General features: G+C 32.6%; 1 protein-coding gene across 2 annotated transcripts in view; it reads right to left on the bottom strand.

Annotated features, from left to right (window-relative positions):
• The window catches only part of METTL25 (methyltransferase like 25), an 87070-nt gene that overhangs the window by 60252 nt on the left and 12010 nt on the right, over positions 1-14808 (bottom strand). For both annotated transcript variants that reach the window (XM_016143565.2, XM_036236382.1), the window contains exons 2-4: positions 8500-8664; positions 7913-8019; positions 1715-2311 (exon numbers count right to left, since the gene is read on the bottom strand). In XM_016143565.2, coding sequence (XP_015999051.2) covers positions 1715-2311; positions 7913-8019; positions 8500-8664 — 869 coding nt within the window. The remainder of the gene's footprint in view (positions 1-1714; positions 2312-7912; positions 8020-8499; positions 8665-14808) is intronic.

Raw genomic sequence — 14808 nt, forward strand, 5'->3', positions numbered from 1 at the left:
ATTGAAAGACTTAAAGAAGTTAATACTGGTAAATGACAATATAATCTCTGGCACACATAAAATTCAGTAAAATTTTTCTATTCTTATCACCATCACATTATTATAAATACAAAATAGAGGTTTTAAGTTGTGAATCATGCATGTTTTTATAACTATTCTCAGAAAAATACAATTATTACATTTCATTTATTTTACTAAAAAATGTTATTTTAGTCCATATGATCTAGACATAAAGCAGAGCTAAAGTCTAACCTTTCTAAAGAAAAAATTGTACCTGTAAGTAGCTTTGACCTGATAGAACATTCATTTGCTTCAACCACCATTCTCTGCAAAGCAGTTTTTAGAGTGTTGTGCAACACTTTTGCTTGTCTTAATAGATAGTTTAGGTAGGTTTTATTTAGATGCTATATGTGGTAAATAAAAAGGAATTTAAAGAGGAAGGGCTTATTTCTAATTAAGGGTAAAACAAAAGAGCTATGAATCTCTCTTTAAGTTTAGCTTAGTTCTCTCTAAAGATAACACAAGAATACTTAATCTCATTCTTTACTGTATTCATCATACAAGATTAGTTAATATTAGTAGATTACAGACAAAAATGTGCAATCACTGTATTATCCCAATAGTAACATATTTAAATTGTGTGTATGTGTGCTGTGGGGTGGGGAAGAGATGGGAGATATTAGTTAATTCTGGTTATTAAATTGTTAATTCACTACAGAACCCATGGAACATTCTTCTAGCATACCGTATATTAGACAGATTCATGTGAGTTTGCATATACTTTTGAACATATTCTTTCAACAAGATTTTGAAAAACATAAATATATAATAAGAATTAAAAATTTATAGTTTTTGAAGTTAGCTTAAAGTAATTGGGGTTGTTTAATCTTAATAGAAAGTTAAAGTATAACCTAATTACTGATTTCATATGGAGGAAAAACAATTTGTGAGGATTAATAAGTTTTCCTTAATCAGTGATATCTGGGAAAAAAAATTTCCCAATTATAAAATGACGAGATGACAAAACAGTGGTCGGTGATGACACAAGAATTTAAATTTATAACAAACACCTCTGGCATGTTTTATTTCTTTACAGAAGAATTTCTGAAAAATTTAACAACTTCAAAGACAACCTTTTTAAGACACTAAGTTAGGTCAAATGGTTTCTAGAAGGTCCTCTACAATATTGTTTTAACCTACAATGTTGCCTTTAAGATATACTGTCTTTCAATTATATAATTTGACATACCTGTAGTTTAGAAAAAGTTAAAATTCTTCAAGAATACTCAGAAGATACTCTTGTTTGAAAAAATTGCACATTTGGTTACCAAGGCTAACATTAAATATAATATCGCTCTAGGTACTTCTTTACTTCAAATGTAAATTAAAATGTAAGAGTTTTCTTGGATTGGAATTTTAATAAACCCTAAATTGCATCATGAGAAGTTTGCTTACTAGTTTTTGTGCTAATACCTGTTTGATTTAGGAGGCTTGAAATGAGTAGAGGGCAAACTGTAATTGTCAGATTTTGTACTCTTGTTAGATTTCGATAACTGTGAGAATCATGAAAGCCAGTATAATATTAAATTTTCTTGGTCTTTTAAATTAATGTAATCAAATAAGATCTATGGATTAAGTAAACTACTATTAAAATGTAATTCTATGCCTTAGAGTATTTTTATAAACCAAATTAAAGGATTCAAAAGTGAAATACCTCTAGATCTTTAATAATATCATGTAGTTCTGAATCAGCAGTGATAAAAGATGTTAAAGGTGAATATATATTTGATTCACTTGATGTTGATGTAGTTTTTCTTCTCTCTTTATTTGCTTCAGATATTTTTCTCTTGGGTATTTGGGAAGAAGTAGATTCTATGGCATTAATAGGCAAAAGGTCTATAAGAGAAAAGGCATTTTCAAAACACAAATTTTCTTCTCGATGTGAACAGACATGTAGGTTTTCCATTTGTTTTCTGATGTTGGAAATTACAGAGCCTGAAAAATCTGACAAAAAATCTGATGTAGACATCATTTCTTGATTTGTAGGACTGTTGTTACATACTCTTTCAGTATCTGCTTTATATTTAATTTCATCTTTCATTTTCTTTTCTTTTGTCACTTTTAATGTCAGTCCATTGACATCTAATTTTGACTGAGTATGATAAACTTTCCAATGTTTCTTCAATTTCCTGTTTCTCTCCTGAGCTCCATGAGTATTGGTATTTGAAGAATCAATTCCATAAACTTTTAAGCCATACTTCAAGGACAAAAAGGAACTAAGGTAGCCTTTTCCAGAACCTAGGTCAATTACCTAAAGTAAGAAGAAAAGAATGAAGTAAAGGATTTTAGTTAGCTGGTAATAAAAAGAATTCTTGATATATTTTTTTTTAAAAAAAGCAAGTAAACAAATGGTTGTGTAATTTATACAACTTGTTAATTTTTAATTTTTTATTTCTTTTAAAAACCAACCACTTTCATCATTTTTATTCATCATTTTAAAAGAGGTTCTCAACAGTGGAATAAGTCTAGAAAAAGATGTGAAAGACATAAATATTGGAAATAAAACTCTGTTTCCTCATAAATGACATGACTGTGTCCACAGAAAATTCTGAGCAATATACAAGAAAAGCTAAGAACTGGTAAGTAAATTTAGCAATGTGTCAAGATACAGGGTCATTAGAAATTCATAATGAACCATCAGAACACATACAATAATAGTGTTGCAAAGAACAATTAGAAAATAAAATTTAAAACCAAGTGAGTTAAAATAGCATAAGAATAGAATATCTAGGAATAAATGTAACAAAGGTTGCTATTTAAAATACACAGTTAAAAAGGCAAGTACTGTATTTGTAAATCATTTATCTGACAAATGGTTTGTATCCAGAACATATAAAGAACTGTTACAACTCAATAATAAGACAAGCAATTAATTAAAAAGTGGGCAAGATATTTGAAGACACACTTTACAAATAAGATACAAGTGGCCAATGAGAAAAGATTCCCAATATCACTGGTCATTAGGGAAGTGCAAACTAAAATCATAATGATATATACACAAAAGTAAAACAGTACAGACACTTTGGAACACACTGGCAATTTACCATAAAGTTAAAACATACACTTATTATATAACCTACAAATTCCACTTCAGGCTATTTATCCAAGAAAAATGAAAACATGTCCACATGAAGTCTTGTATGTGAGCATTCATAGCAGCCAATAAAAAAAAAAAAAAAAAAAGGGTAACAACTAAAATGTCCATCAGCTGGTATGTGAAAAAAAACCAAATTGTGGTATAACCATATTATGCCATACTAACCAACAGGAAAGAGGAACAAAGAGTAAATATGACAATTTTGCTGATCCTCAGAAGCTACGTGCTAAAGGAAAGAAGACAACCAAAAAAAGTCTATATACTATTTGATTCTATTTTTAGGATATTCTAGGATAGTTAAAACTATAAGCAAATCAATTCCCTTAGAACGGAGGAAAAACTATCTTACAAAACTGGATGAGGAGACTCTTCATGGTGACAGACATATTTTTTTATTGTGGTGGTGGTTACACATATGCATACAATTACTAAATTAATCAAACGGTACACTTAGAATTGCTGAATGTGTAAATTATACTTTAATAAAACTAAAAGATACCAGAAAATTATCAAGATTATTACTGTATTGCCATGTTTTTTTGTAAGAAATAGACAATTATAAAAATATTTCGTGAGAAATCATTATCTAATCTTATTATATCTATCGTTAATTTCTAAAAAAATCATTTAAAACCTGAAATAAGTATGAACCGCTTAAGGAAACATTCTAATATTTCAAGTAATGCATATCATTAATAAAATCCTCAAAAATTTCAGGGTCTTGTAATTTGAGTAGTTCATAAGTAAGACTCTAATAAATAACATCCCCCAAATAAGTAATTAGCTTGTAAATAATTCCCTACACCCTTTTTTTTTACATTAATCTCTGGGCTAGATATGTGACAAACACAGAAGCATTAGATATCTTGATTTTAAGGAACTACAATCTAACTAAACATACCATACATATTCATGAATACAAGGGCTATACAGTAGAAAATTTATTAATCAATTCCCTCATATCTGAAACTCCAGAGAAAGCTAAGCTTTTCTCTCCTACAAAACATATTCGCTGATGCCGATGACAAACTTTAACACTAGCAACCACTGGGTTGCTTGTAAACACCAACATAGTTTTTCCTACCAATTCAGATGTTTTCTTACCAAGAGGTAACTGAGTTTGTTCCCAGATCTGTTTATGAAAATTCCACTTGTGAATCAGGAAAATTCTGGCTGCAAGTAACAGAACATCAAGTTTTGAACGATGAAGAAAATTCACCTCACTTAAGAAATTAGTCAGTAGAGTGGCTGAACCATTCACAGTCTTGACAGCATACAACCTTTGGGCCATCTTATTTCTAACGCCTTCTGTTACAAGATGGCTGTAGTAACTCTAAGAATCATGTCTTCACAATATAGTATGTAAAAATCTTTTTAGTAATGAGCAACTTTTCCTAGGAAATTTGTCAGCTGACTTACATTACATATTATTGACCCAAGCTGACTTTTATCCACCTGAAAATTGACCTTTTTAGTAATATATGTAGTGTTAGCAATAGAATAAAAAAAAACTGTGCAATTAAAAGTTACATAAGCCATACAACTTTTTGCCTTCTAACTATCTGCTCTGAATTGCAATATTTCCACCATCCTGATCTCCTACCCTTTATTCACAATAGTTTTTTCATTCTGGGTCATTTTATAGGTTTGAAGATGTAGGAACCTTTAGTCCAATGCCTGTGGGAGGTATCTTCCTAGTTTTCTGCTTTTCACAGAAAGATTGTTACACATAGTGGTTACATTTCTTAATAGTGTTAGTATGATACCATACTTCAGACAGAAGAGTTACATTTTGTTGACTGATCTAGAGATCTAATTCCCGTTCTAGGCTGAGTTTCAAATTTATAACCCCGCTAGGGAATTCTTCCATGAACTTCATACTCATATATCCACAGTCTACCTAACGTTTCCACTTGAATATTTAATAAGCATCTCAAATTTAACATATTCAAAATGAAGTTTTTGATATTCTTTGTAAAATCTGTCCCTTCCATAATCTTCTCCATTACAGTTAATATCTCCATACTTCCAGGTGAAGAACAGGACTCCTTTCTTTCTCACATACTCCGTCTGAATTGTGTGTAAATCCATAATCTTACAAAGGGTACATCATACCAACTGCATCCTAAGCCTTACTTACTGCAGCAGTCTCCTCAGTGGTCTCCTTGCTCCCATCTTTCCCTCCTTGAGCCTATTCTCAAAAGAGCAAAACAAAGTCTGATCATAACACTCCTCTCAGCAAAATCTCTCATCACCTCTCTAAAAGGGTTTTTGGCCAGATATTCTAATGGATAACTCTCTTCCCAATCGAAAAATTTAATCTCCTGTCTCTGAATTAGGAATCTCCCATTCTTTTCCTCTCCATTTATTTATTTTTTGTCTTTAAAGAGTATCAATATATATAATAAAACATAATCATTTTATTATCTATTTCTCTTCATTAGAATATAAATGTCATAAGGGCAAAGATATTTTTTGTTTTATTCATTACTCTATCTTTAGTATCTGTAACAGTGCCTGACACATGGTAGAGGCTAAAGAAATACTTGTTAAATGAATGCATGCATGCATGCAAGTATGAATGAGTGAAAATATTTTAGATGGTGATATGAATGAGAGGCAAAGGTTTTTGGTACGTAGGGAGCAATATGGTTGAGGCAAAAACGAATTGTTTTTTTCTTCTCTAGCTTCCTATGGTTTCAGAATCTGGGTTTCCCTCACATGAAATCTGTATTTGTTAAATTCATTTTAAAGTAGTACATACATAATACATTTTAAACTTTACTATTGTGAGAATCAAATATTGATATTAAGAGATTTAAGAGAAAGACCATTTAAGTCTTTATTTTAGGTTATTTCATTCCCTGGGAACAATTTCTATTGCTTTAAAAAAGCTCTCTTAAAGCAAGTCTTACATGATACTTAAGCTATTTCAATTTTTGTCCTTCACTTTAGAAGTAAAATAAATCTGCTTTATTAATTTAAGGTTATTTATTATTATATAATATTTCATATAAATAAAATAATAAATATAGTCAAAATGTATAGTTATGAAGCACAATAACAAAGTCCCCTTATCTTAGTTTGGGTTGTTACCACAGAGTGGCTTCTACAACAAAGTACAATGAGTGGAGAAGAAAAAAAGACAAAGACAAAGGAAGGCAGCCCAATAAAAAGTGCATTATTAATCAAGATACCATTTTAGGGCGACTTGCATTTAACTGCACCAGGAAACTCTGAGAGCTAGTGTAGAACATGCACCTCAGAATCACCGACCTGACACGTCAGGGGGTTGATATATTTGTATATCGACTTGTATCATCATTGATTCAAGGCTGCTCACAGAGAGGAATTCATTCCCAGAACCTGTATGCAGACAGCGACTTGTTTCAGCAACCAAAGAAAATCCACAGGGAAAGAAATGAAGATATAGCCAGGTGGAAAGCCCGCTGGCACACCATGAAACGGTACAGCCCAAGAGTTTTTGGGTTAGGCATCCAACAGCATCTGCTATACCTGTCAACCCACTGGCCATCCCAGGATCTGCAATATTAGCATTTCCACTGCATATAATTATGTTTTCCTTCCATAATCCATCTCTCTGCTTTCCCTACCAGAGGTAATAACTATTCTCAAATTATTGTTTATGATTCCCTTGTTTCTTCAATAGTTTTTTTTTCACATATTTTTTGCATTAAGAATATATCATATTTTGCTTAAGGGCTTTTTAAAAATGGTATCATAAAGTATGTAGTCTTCTACAAATTGCTTATTTTCTCCATTCAAGTTTATGTTTCTAATAGTCATCCATGTGGTGAGTATGGCAATAGTTTGTTAATTTTTACTGTATATTTGCCCCTTCTGATACAACTGAGCAGCAGCGACATGGTGAGCCTGTTGCTGATCCTGAGAGGTACTGCTTAGGTATGACACACTGGAGAAAAGGCTGAAAACCATTGCCTTAACTCTTGCCTCTCAAGTCCCTACCCTAGAGACCTATGTCGTCACAAGTGGCTCTACTCTCCTAGCCCAAGCTGTGATAGTTTTCTAATCATCCTCAAATTCTCCACGAGTCTGGAAGGATATATGGAAAAGATCCTAACAGCTAATAAAAACTGAAGGCGGGACAATCCTCTATTACCCCCATAGATGTTCTCGCAGGGATAAGAAAAATAACTTACTATTTTTATAAGCCAGGGAAAAGAAAAATAACTTATTATTTTTATAGGTCCAGGCAATCTTTGATTTTATTTTAACATCTGTTTTCAGACATCACTAACTTACACAAAAGCTATTTTTCACAACAGGAATGCATTTGTAATTCTGACAGTATGAAAGAATCCAACCTCTAAAGCAGTTTCTTTATTTTACTACAACGAGGCAGGTGCCCCAGACCACAGCTTGCTGACCCACATCCTGAAAACACCTGGTGCCAAATAATTCTGCAGGATGTTATCACCTTAATGAAGCCTCACTTGGAGTTAGAATATGTAAAAGAGAATTACACTCAACTTCTAGCCACTCTGAAAGAGTGAAATTTGTGATAAAACATTAACAGTTGTATCTTATTTTTAGTATAAACTTGTTATAATTACAGCATATTGGGAAATGAGAGCACATTTTTAAAGGGGCTATCTCTCATCAGCTATTATTTAATAACATTTTAAAGGCTACATGGCAATAGAAGAAAAGGAAATCTGAATATAAAAAATGGGACTAATCTTAACAGCTGAAAATATAGGAGAATACTCTTACCTGCTTTATTCCATAGAAATCAGCAATACTGCTGATCAGCTCCGACATTGCCTGAACTTCATGAGATTTTTTCAAATTCATAAACTCATCTGGCTTCACATTTTTACCTGAACAAAAATTTTAAAAATTAAAATATCACTATTAAAAAAAAAAAGTTATTAAGCACTATCAGTCGACATTCATGTTTTCTGTAACTAAATATAAAAATAACACAGAGATTCTATTGTAGTGGCTCCATAACAGATCTCAGTTTAGCTGCTATGAATCAAATTAGAATTAATAAAATAAGTAAGAAGACCCACAGAATATTATTATAATGTTCCCTAACACATAAAACAATGAACTATAAAGGAAAAATTTATAACTAAACTATAATGTAGAAAAAAAAAAGTGGAGATCTATAATAATAAAGTTGTTCTGTTTAATATATGCATGAGAAAACGCATTTGGCACAAGCCAATCTATCTAGGCTCATTATATAAGATCTAATACTAGATTAAGAACATGTTGGAAGCATACACATACACAAACAATACATTGCTTCTAAGTTTCTAAAAACATATACACACACACATGAACACACCTACCAGTTTTCTGTTTTTGATTTCCTTGAAGGGATATGAGCAACTGTTCGAATGGCGTACATATTCCCAAGTTTTGTATAGAATAATATTTCGCAGCCAGAGCAAAGGCTTCCACACTCACCAGCTTCCGGGAAGTTTCACAAAATATTTGAGGAAAATCTGTAATACCTTAAAAAAAATCAGGAAATGTTAGCAATAATTAAACAATAGCTAATCGTGTGAGATTTAAATGAAAAACATTGGCTCTTTACAAGTTATAATATTTTCATTTTGGTGTTTATTTTGGCAAAATCTCTACTGCTTCCATTGTGTTTGTTATTTAAACTATTAGCTATCTGGAACACTTAGTTTTCTCTTAATTCAGTACACAGTTATATATTAAAACTCCAAATTAAAATTTGGCCTTTTATTGTTGTTGTTGTTCCAGGAAACAAAAAAGAAAAGAAAAAAATTTTAAATCCTGTTAAACCGTCATGTGGTCATTAAGTTTATGAACAGTCCTGGCTGACCTATGAATGTAAATTTAAAGGAGGTCAGCCTCCACAACACCATTATTCCTTGTCCACATGCATGTGGAACAATGCCAATATCCCCAGGGTTATAAGTGTTACCGTAAAGCAGTTCCTGAATCATCTGAAACATGTTGATTTGTGTGTTGGGTGTGTGTATGTGTTCAATGCACTGAACTCAGTATGAGTTCTAAAACTAATAAGGTTACGATCAGGTGAAAAGTCATTTCTTCCCATGGTTAGTTTTAAGCCAGACATTTGATAAAGTTAGTATAGAATCAATAGTTTCCAAATGCTCACTCATTAGAAAATTCTGGTAAACTGTCACACTGTTTGCAACATCCCGTGCCCCACTCTGTGTAAGAATCATACACCTTGCTAAACTTAGGTGTGGCAACATCTCACGAAGGTGGACCATCTCATTTTCAGACAAGTTTTAAGAGTATCAGAAGGCTCACTACGCTTCCTTTTTCCAAAACTAATTACTACTTGAAGCATATATCAAGATGGAAACTGCTTTCCTTAGCCTGAGTCTCTGAGTGACTACAACAGAGATATCACTACTGTCAAACCACAAAGGACATGCAGCATATATGAAAATAAACTTCATTGTTTCTAGACGCTGAGTTTTTAGGTTTATTACTAAAGCATAATCTTGCCTCTTCTAGTGTCTACACAGAGGCACACTGATAGATCTGCTTTTAATTTACTTAATATCATTTTTCTTTGGCCATTTTTAATGTATATTAATTTATTAACAAAGATTTTTAAAAGGCATTCCTATTTGTCTACGGTGGTACAAGAAATTAGCTGAATGGAGTAGCCCAATGAAGTCTATTCACTGAAAATTATTTTTAATAATTCAAAAAAGCCATATATCCAGTGGTTAAATAAAGTATTTAAAATGTTCACTTTACAAAAGCATGTGCCATCCAGGGAACAATTTTGGTTTCACCAAAAAAACACCATACTTTATGTTATAAAGTCTATTCTATGACAGCTAATCCTCCATAGTTACTTATAAAATTATAAAACTCCACTTAAACACAAAGAATAATAATGCTCCTTAGCAAAAATGAAAAGCAAGGAAATTGATGAAGGCTTATAGAATTCTAAATAAAAAACAGCATCTTTAACATAGTATCTTTTTAAAGCTAATAAATATCTACTATGTTGCTGGTGGCAACGTTTACTAAATTAATTAATAAGAAAAAAATTGGCAGAGGTGTGCAACTTCCATTTCTGAATCTACTAAATGGAAATTTAAATTACAAAATTACAATAGTGATTTATTTAAGACATATTCTGTATATAATATACAGTTCTTTGGACATTTTACAAACTGAATTTACTGACACAGCCAAAAGTAATAAAATCCACATCAAAATATTTAGGCATGATACAGAGGGGAAAACTCAGTCAACTATTAAGTGAGACGCTCGGGTTTAAGGGCAGTCTCAACATCCCCAAGTTCCAGGGCAGCAATTTCTAAGAGTGTGATAGAATAAGAGTATTAAATCTTGAAGTGCAGAGGGACCATTATAGTAGTCAGTTATTGGACAATGTTGCCAACAGAAAGAAATGTGATGTTTCTGTTGGAAAAGTAAAGGTTCAAATCAACTTAACTATCCTACTGAAAATACTTGAAAAAATTCCAATTTAAACTGAATTAAGTGTTGTTAATTTGCTTTTAATTATAGGCCTCCCAGTAATTTCAGAAATTTGGAGATCTAAATTACAGGTGTTATCTTTTTAATAATGTTTACCTTTAGAAAAGGACAGTGTTCTTATTCAGTCCATTAGTTTATGTCATTTAGAGCTACAACACTTTATTCAGGTAGTCTAGAATTCCGTGAAAAAAATCTATTTTAATTATGGACATATAGCTTCCGTACTATCTTTGTTTTCAAGTAATCCAGCTTGTAACTTCTATTACTAGAGAGAGACAGGAAGGGGGAGACGAAGAGAGAGAGAGGGAGGGAGGGCGGGCGGGAGTGTCAATGATCCTGTGTTTGTGTGTGTGTGTGTGTGTGTGTGTGTGTGAGAGAGAGAGAGAGAGAGAGAGAGAGAGAGAGAGAGAGAGAGAGAGAGAGAGAGAGAGAGAGAGAGAGAGAGAGAGAATGATCTTGTCTTACTTCCATCTCTGAAACAGTACTGCGAAAAGCTATGTGGTGATAGTAACAGTGTATATAGTCCTCCCAGCGCTTCTCTAGGTACTTTCATGAGTCTCTAGGTACTTTCATGAGTTTGAATTTGGCAACCAGCAAAACAGAAACCAGAGTGCTACTCGTTATAATTAGTTTATATTTAATTAGTTAGATTTATTTTTATTTATTTATTTTTTAACACAGAGAAAACTTTGTTTTTAAGTTTGGTGCCCACTGCACCTGCATATTACGTGACTTGATTATTTTGCCAATATCCCCCTCTACTGGAAGTACCTGTTCTGCTCTATTACATGCTTTTGAATTTATTCTTAGTTTTTGTACACCCTACATCACTATTCCACAGAGGTTTCTTATAAGATAGGTTAATTGGATATGAGGAAGCGAGGGGAGCAAAGAGACAGGAAAAGTTATTTTCTATAAATATATGATCAGGAAAAATCTCTTTTTAAACAACAAAGATCAATGTATAGGGAAATAAAGAAAAGCTATGTTGGATTAGGAAAATTTCAAGGTAGAGAAATATTTCAAAACTAAAAAAATAAATAATGAATGTATATTTACATTTAATAAAAAACATTTTCAAAACTAAACATATTATTTAACTTGAATGTTATCTAGCACTCCAAGGAAGTCAGTACTGTTATGATTAACAATAACTCGTCGCTACTATTGTTAACATTTATTGCACATTTATTGCACATTATTGCCGGGCACTGTGTTAAACAGTTTGCATTTAATGGAATAGTCTTATAAGCTATTACATAGTGCTCTTATTCCCATTTATAGAGAAAGAAACTGAGATTTACAGAGGCTGCAACTGAGCCAGATTTGAACCAAGGGAGTGTTCAACCTTGCTCTTAATTCCTACATTCGATTAGCATGCCATAGCAATAAGTTCAGTGGACAAAAAATGAAATCAGGCAAGACAGCAGTTAAGAAAGGCGTGAAGCAGATCTGCCCTTCAGAATCACTTCTAGTAAGAATTGCCTCTGGCAGAGATCAATACGTGTAGTATCTTAAACCTCATACTCAATTTATCTTCTTAATTCTTTTAATTTTCTTCCCTCAACACCTCCCTCACTACCAGAAGTGTTCTTAAGGCTTCAAGAAATTAAGAACGTATTTTCTACATTTAAAACAACTGGCAAGTCTCTGAAAAGGAAGTTAAGTTTTCATCATAAGATTTTGTTGTGGTATCTATAGCTAGAAACAAACAACTGCTTCATTTCATGCCCATTGTAAAGCAATACCTTGCATACAGCAGGCACTTGGTTAGTAGGGAATGAATGGATGAATGAATAAATTAATGGATAAAAGAAATTCCTCAATATGCTTGCTACTGTAGCATCATCACGAGCTATACTGGGAGAAACAAATTATAAGATTCTGTGGTGGCAGTTACCACTGACGCCACAAGGACTATACTAGCACTGCTGAACCTACTGGAGCAGCATAAAACCTCTCATCTCAGCCATGATGTTTATAATCACAAGGTAAGAAAAGAGTGATTTAGAACATTTAGAATGCAATGTAAGACAAAATGCTATTATATGCTAAATTCTGAGGTTTAATTTTGTTACAGGGGTTAGGGCAAAGGTCACTATTGCTATTATCACATAGCCTTGGACGGCCCCACACCCAGAATTTCAAGAAGAAATCAACACTGCCCTCTTAATAACAATCTTCGCAAGGACGGAGATGGTCTGTATTCATTTCTACACATGTCCTACAGATGTCTCCAATTCAAAAGGTTCAAAATTGAACTGAACACTCTCATGCTCACCGAACCTTTCCTTTTTCCTATTTGTTTACAAGTGTCATCCCTCACCCAGTGCTGAAATTAAAAGTCTGTACAGTATCTTAAATGCTCCTTGTGCCCTCCAACCACATCCCCAGCCACCCATCAATCCTAATGTAAAAATGTCTTTCATGTGGGATAACCACTAATCACTGTTGTGGTTCAACCTCTATCAATTCTCACCAGTGCCATGCAATAGCTTCATAGGTGATTACTTATCAATAAAACTCCTATAGCACAATGTTCAGGAGGTGTTGGATGAGTGGAACTGAACATGTTTTCTAAAATGGAAATTTACTTTTATATCCAGTGCAAATTAATCACACATGTGAAGGCTTTGGCTTCCGTAACAGCTGACTTGAGGCTTCAATCCTTTTATACCTGCTTAGTAGACTTTAGCGCAAAGTTATGTCTTGGTAAAGTATGCAAATTATAGTTCAGATGTGTTATATTTTATGAACGATTGAATATATCTATAATTCTATCATCTATGTAAGGAAGAAAATAGAATATATACTGTGCTTTTAAAAATAAATCAATTTATATCACCCAATTATATGCTAAGAAACAATTAGAAAAAATTAGGATAATTTATGGTTACATATGAAATGAAAAAATGTTATTTCAACATGTAATCATGCTCTTAGAAATAATAAGATATAATTAACAAAGAATTGACATGCATGTCCTTATTGTGTCAATAGTAACATCAAGCTGAATGTATAAAGCACATGTAACAATTTCAAAAGCATTTTCACATTTAACTAAGCTATTTATAAAATAAAAAGAAATATAAAAACAAGGAAATCTAACTATAGTATTTTAACTATTACAAATCCTTTTCATAGTTTATTGGAAGGAAAATGAAAACATTATACAAAGAAACAGCAATTTAGAAACTGATTTGGTAAATTAAACATAAACTTGATTAAAAAGAAACAATTCTGAGATGCCTACTACATGCAAGGTTGGTTATAACTGATGCCGATAAAGCTAATTTGTCACAATTTGTGATTCATCTATGAGACATGATATCTTGTCATTCACAAAGCATGTGGACAGCAAATGTTCAGTGGGGCTCAGCAATTCCCAGTTAGAATTCTACTGAGATGCCACATGGGATATGCTTACTCAGACCTTTGCTCTTGTTTTTACAGACCATCTTCTAGCAAATATTTTCATGGTTCACTCTCTTACTTCTTTCGGGTTTTGGCTCAAAGGCCACCATTTCAGAGAAAACTTCTCTGAAATATTATCTAAAACTGCAACCTCACTCAACACTCATCCCTCTCTGACCCTTTATTAATATTTTATAACATTTATCACCATTTGACATAGAGAACACATTTTTATTTGCTGTATCCCCAGAACCTAGAATGTCTGATACATAGTAAGTACTCGATGAATGAATGAGTAAATAACTGAGCAAGAATTAGGTTTGAATTCTGGTTCTCAGACTGTCTATTGCTGTGTGGCCATGATCAATTTATTGATCTGTTCTGAGATTTATCAATAAAATGGAGAAAAATACATAATTTATAATGTTGTTTTAAAGAATACATGCATATACATACATATATATATTCATATACATATACACATGTATTTACATACAAGGATGTGAGTATATGTGTATACACACACATGAGTGCACACACATACACTATCCTAACACAGAGCTTAGAATATAGTGGGTAACCCGCAAACCAAATTAAGTAACTGAGTATCCTAACACTTAGGGCTCTGTTGGATTTGTGAGGTGGAAAATACTCAAATATTTAGGCCCAGAACACCATACAGGCTACTAAGAGAAGACCTTGAAACAAGGATCGATATA

This window comes from Rousettus aegyptiacus, unplaced genomic scaffold, assembly GCF_014176215.1.
Source record: "Rousettus aegyptiacus isolate mRouAeg1 unplaced genomic scaffold, mRouAeg1.p scaffold_m13_p_2, whole genome shotgun sequence".
In the NCBI taxonomy this organism is placed as follows: domain Eukaryota; kingdom Metazoa; phylum Chordata; class Mammalia; order Chiroptera; family Pteropodidae; genus Rousettus; species Rousettus aegyptiacus.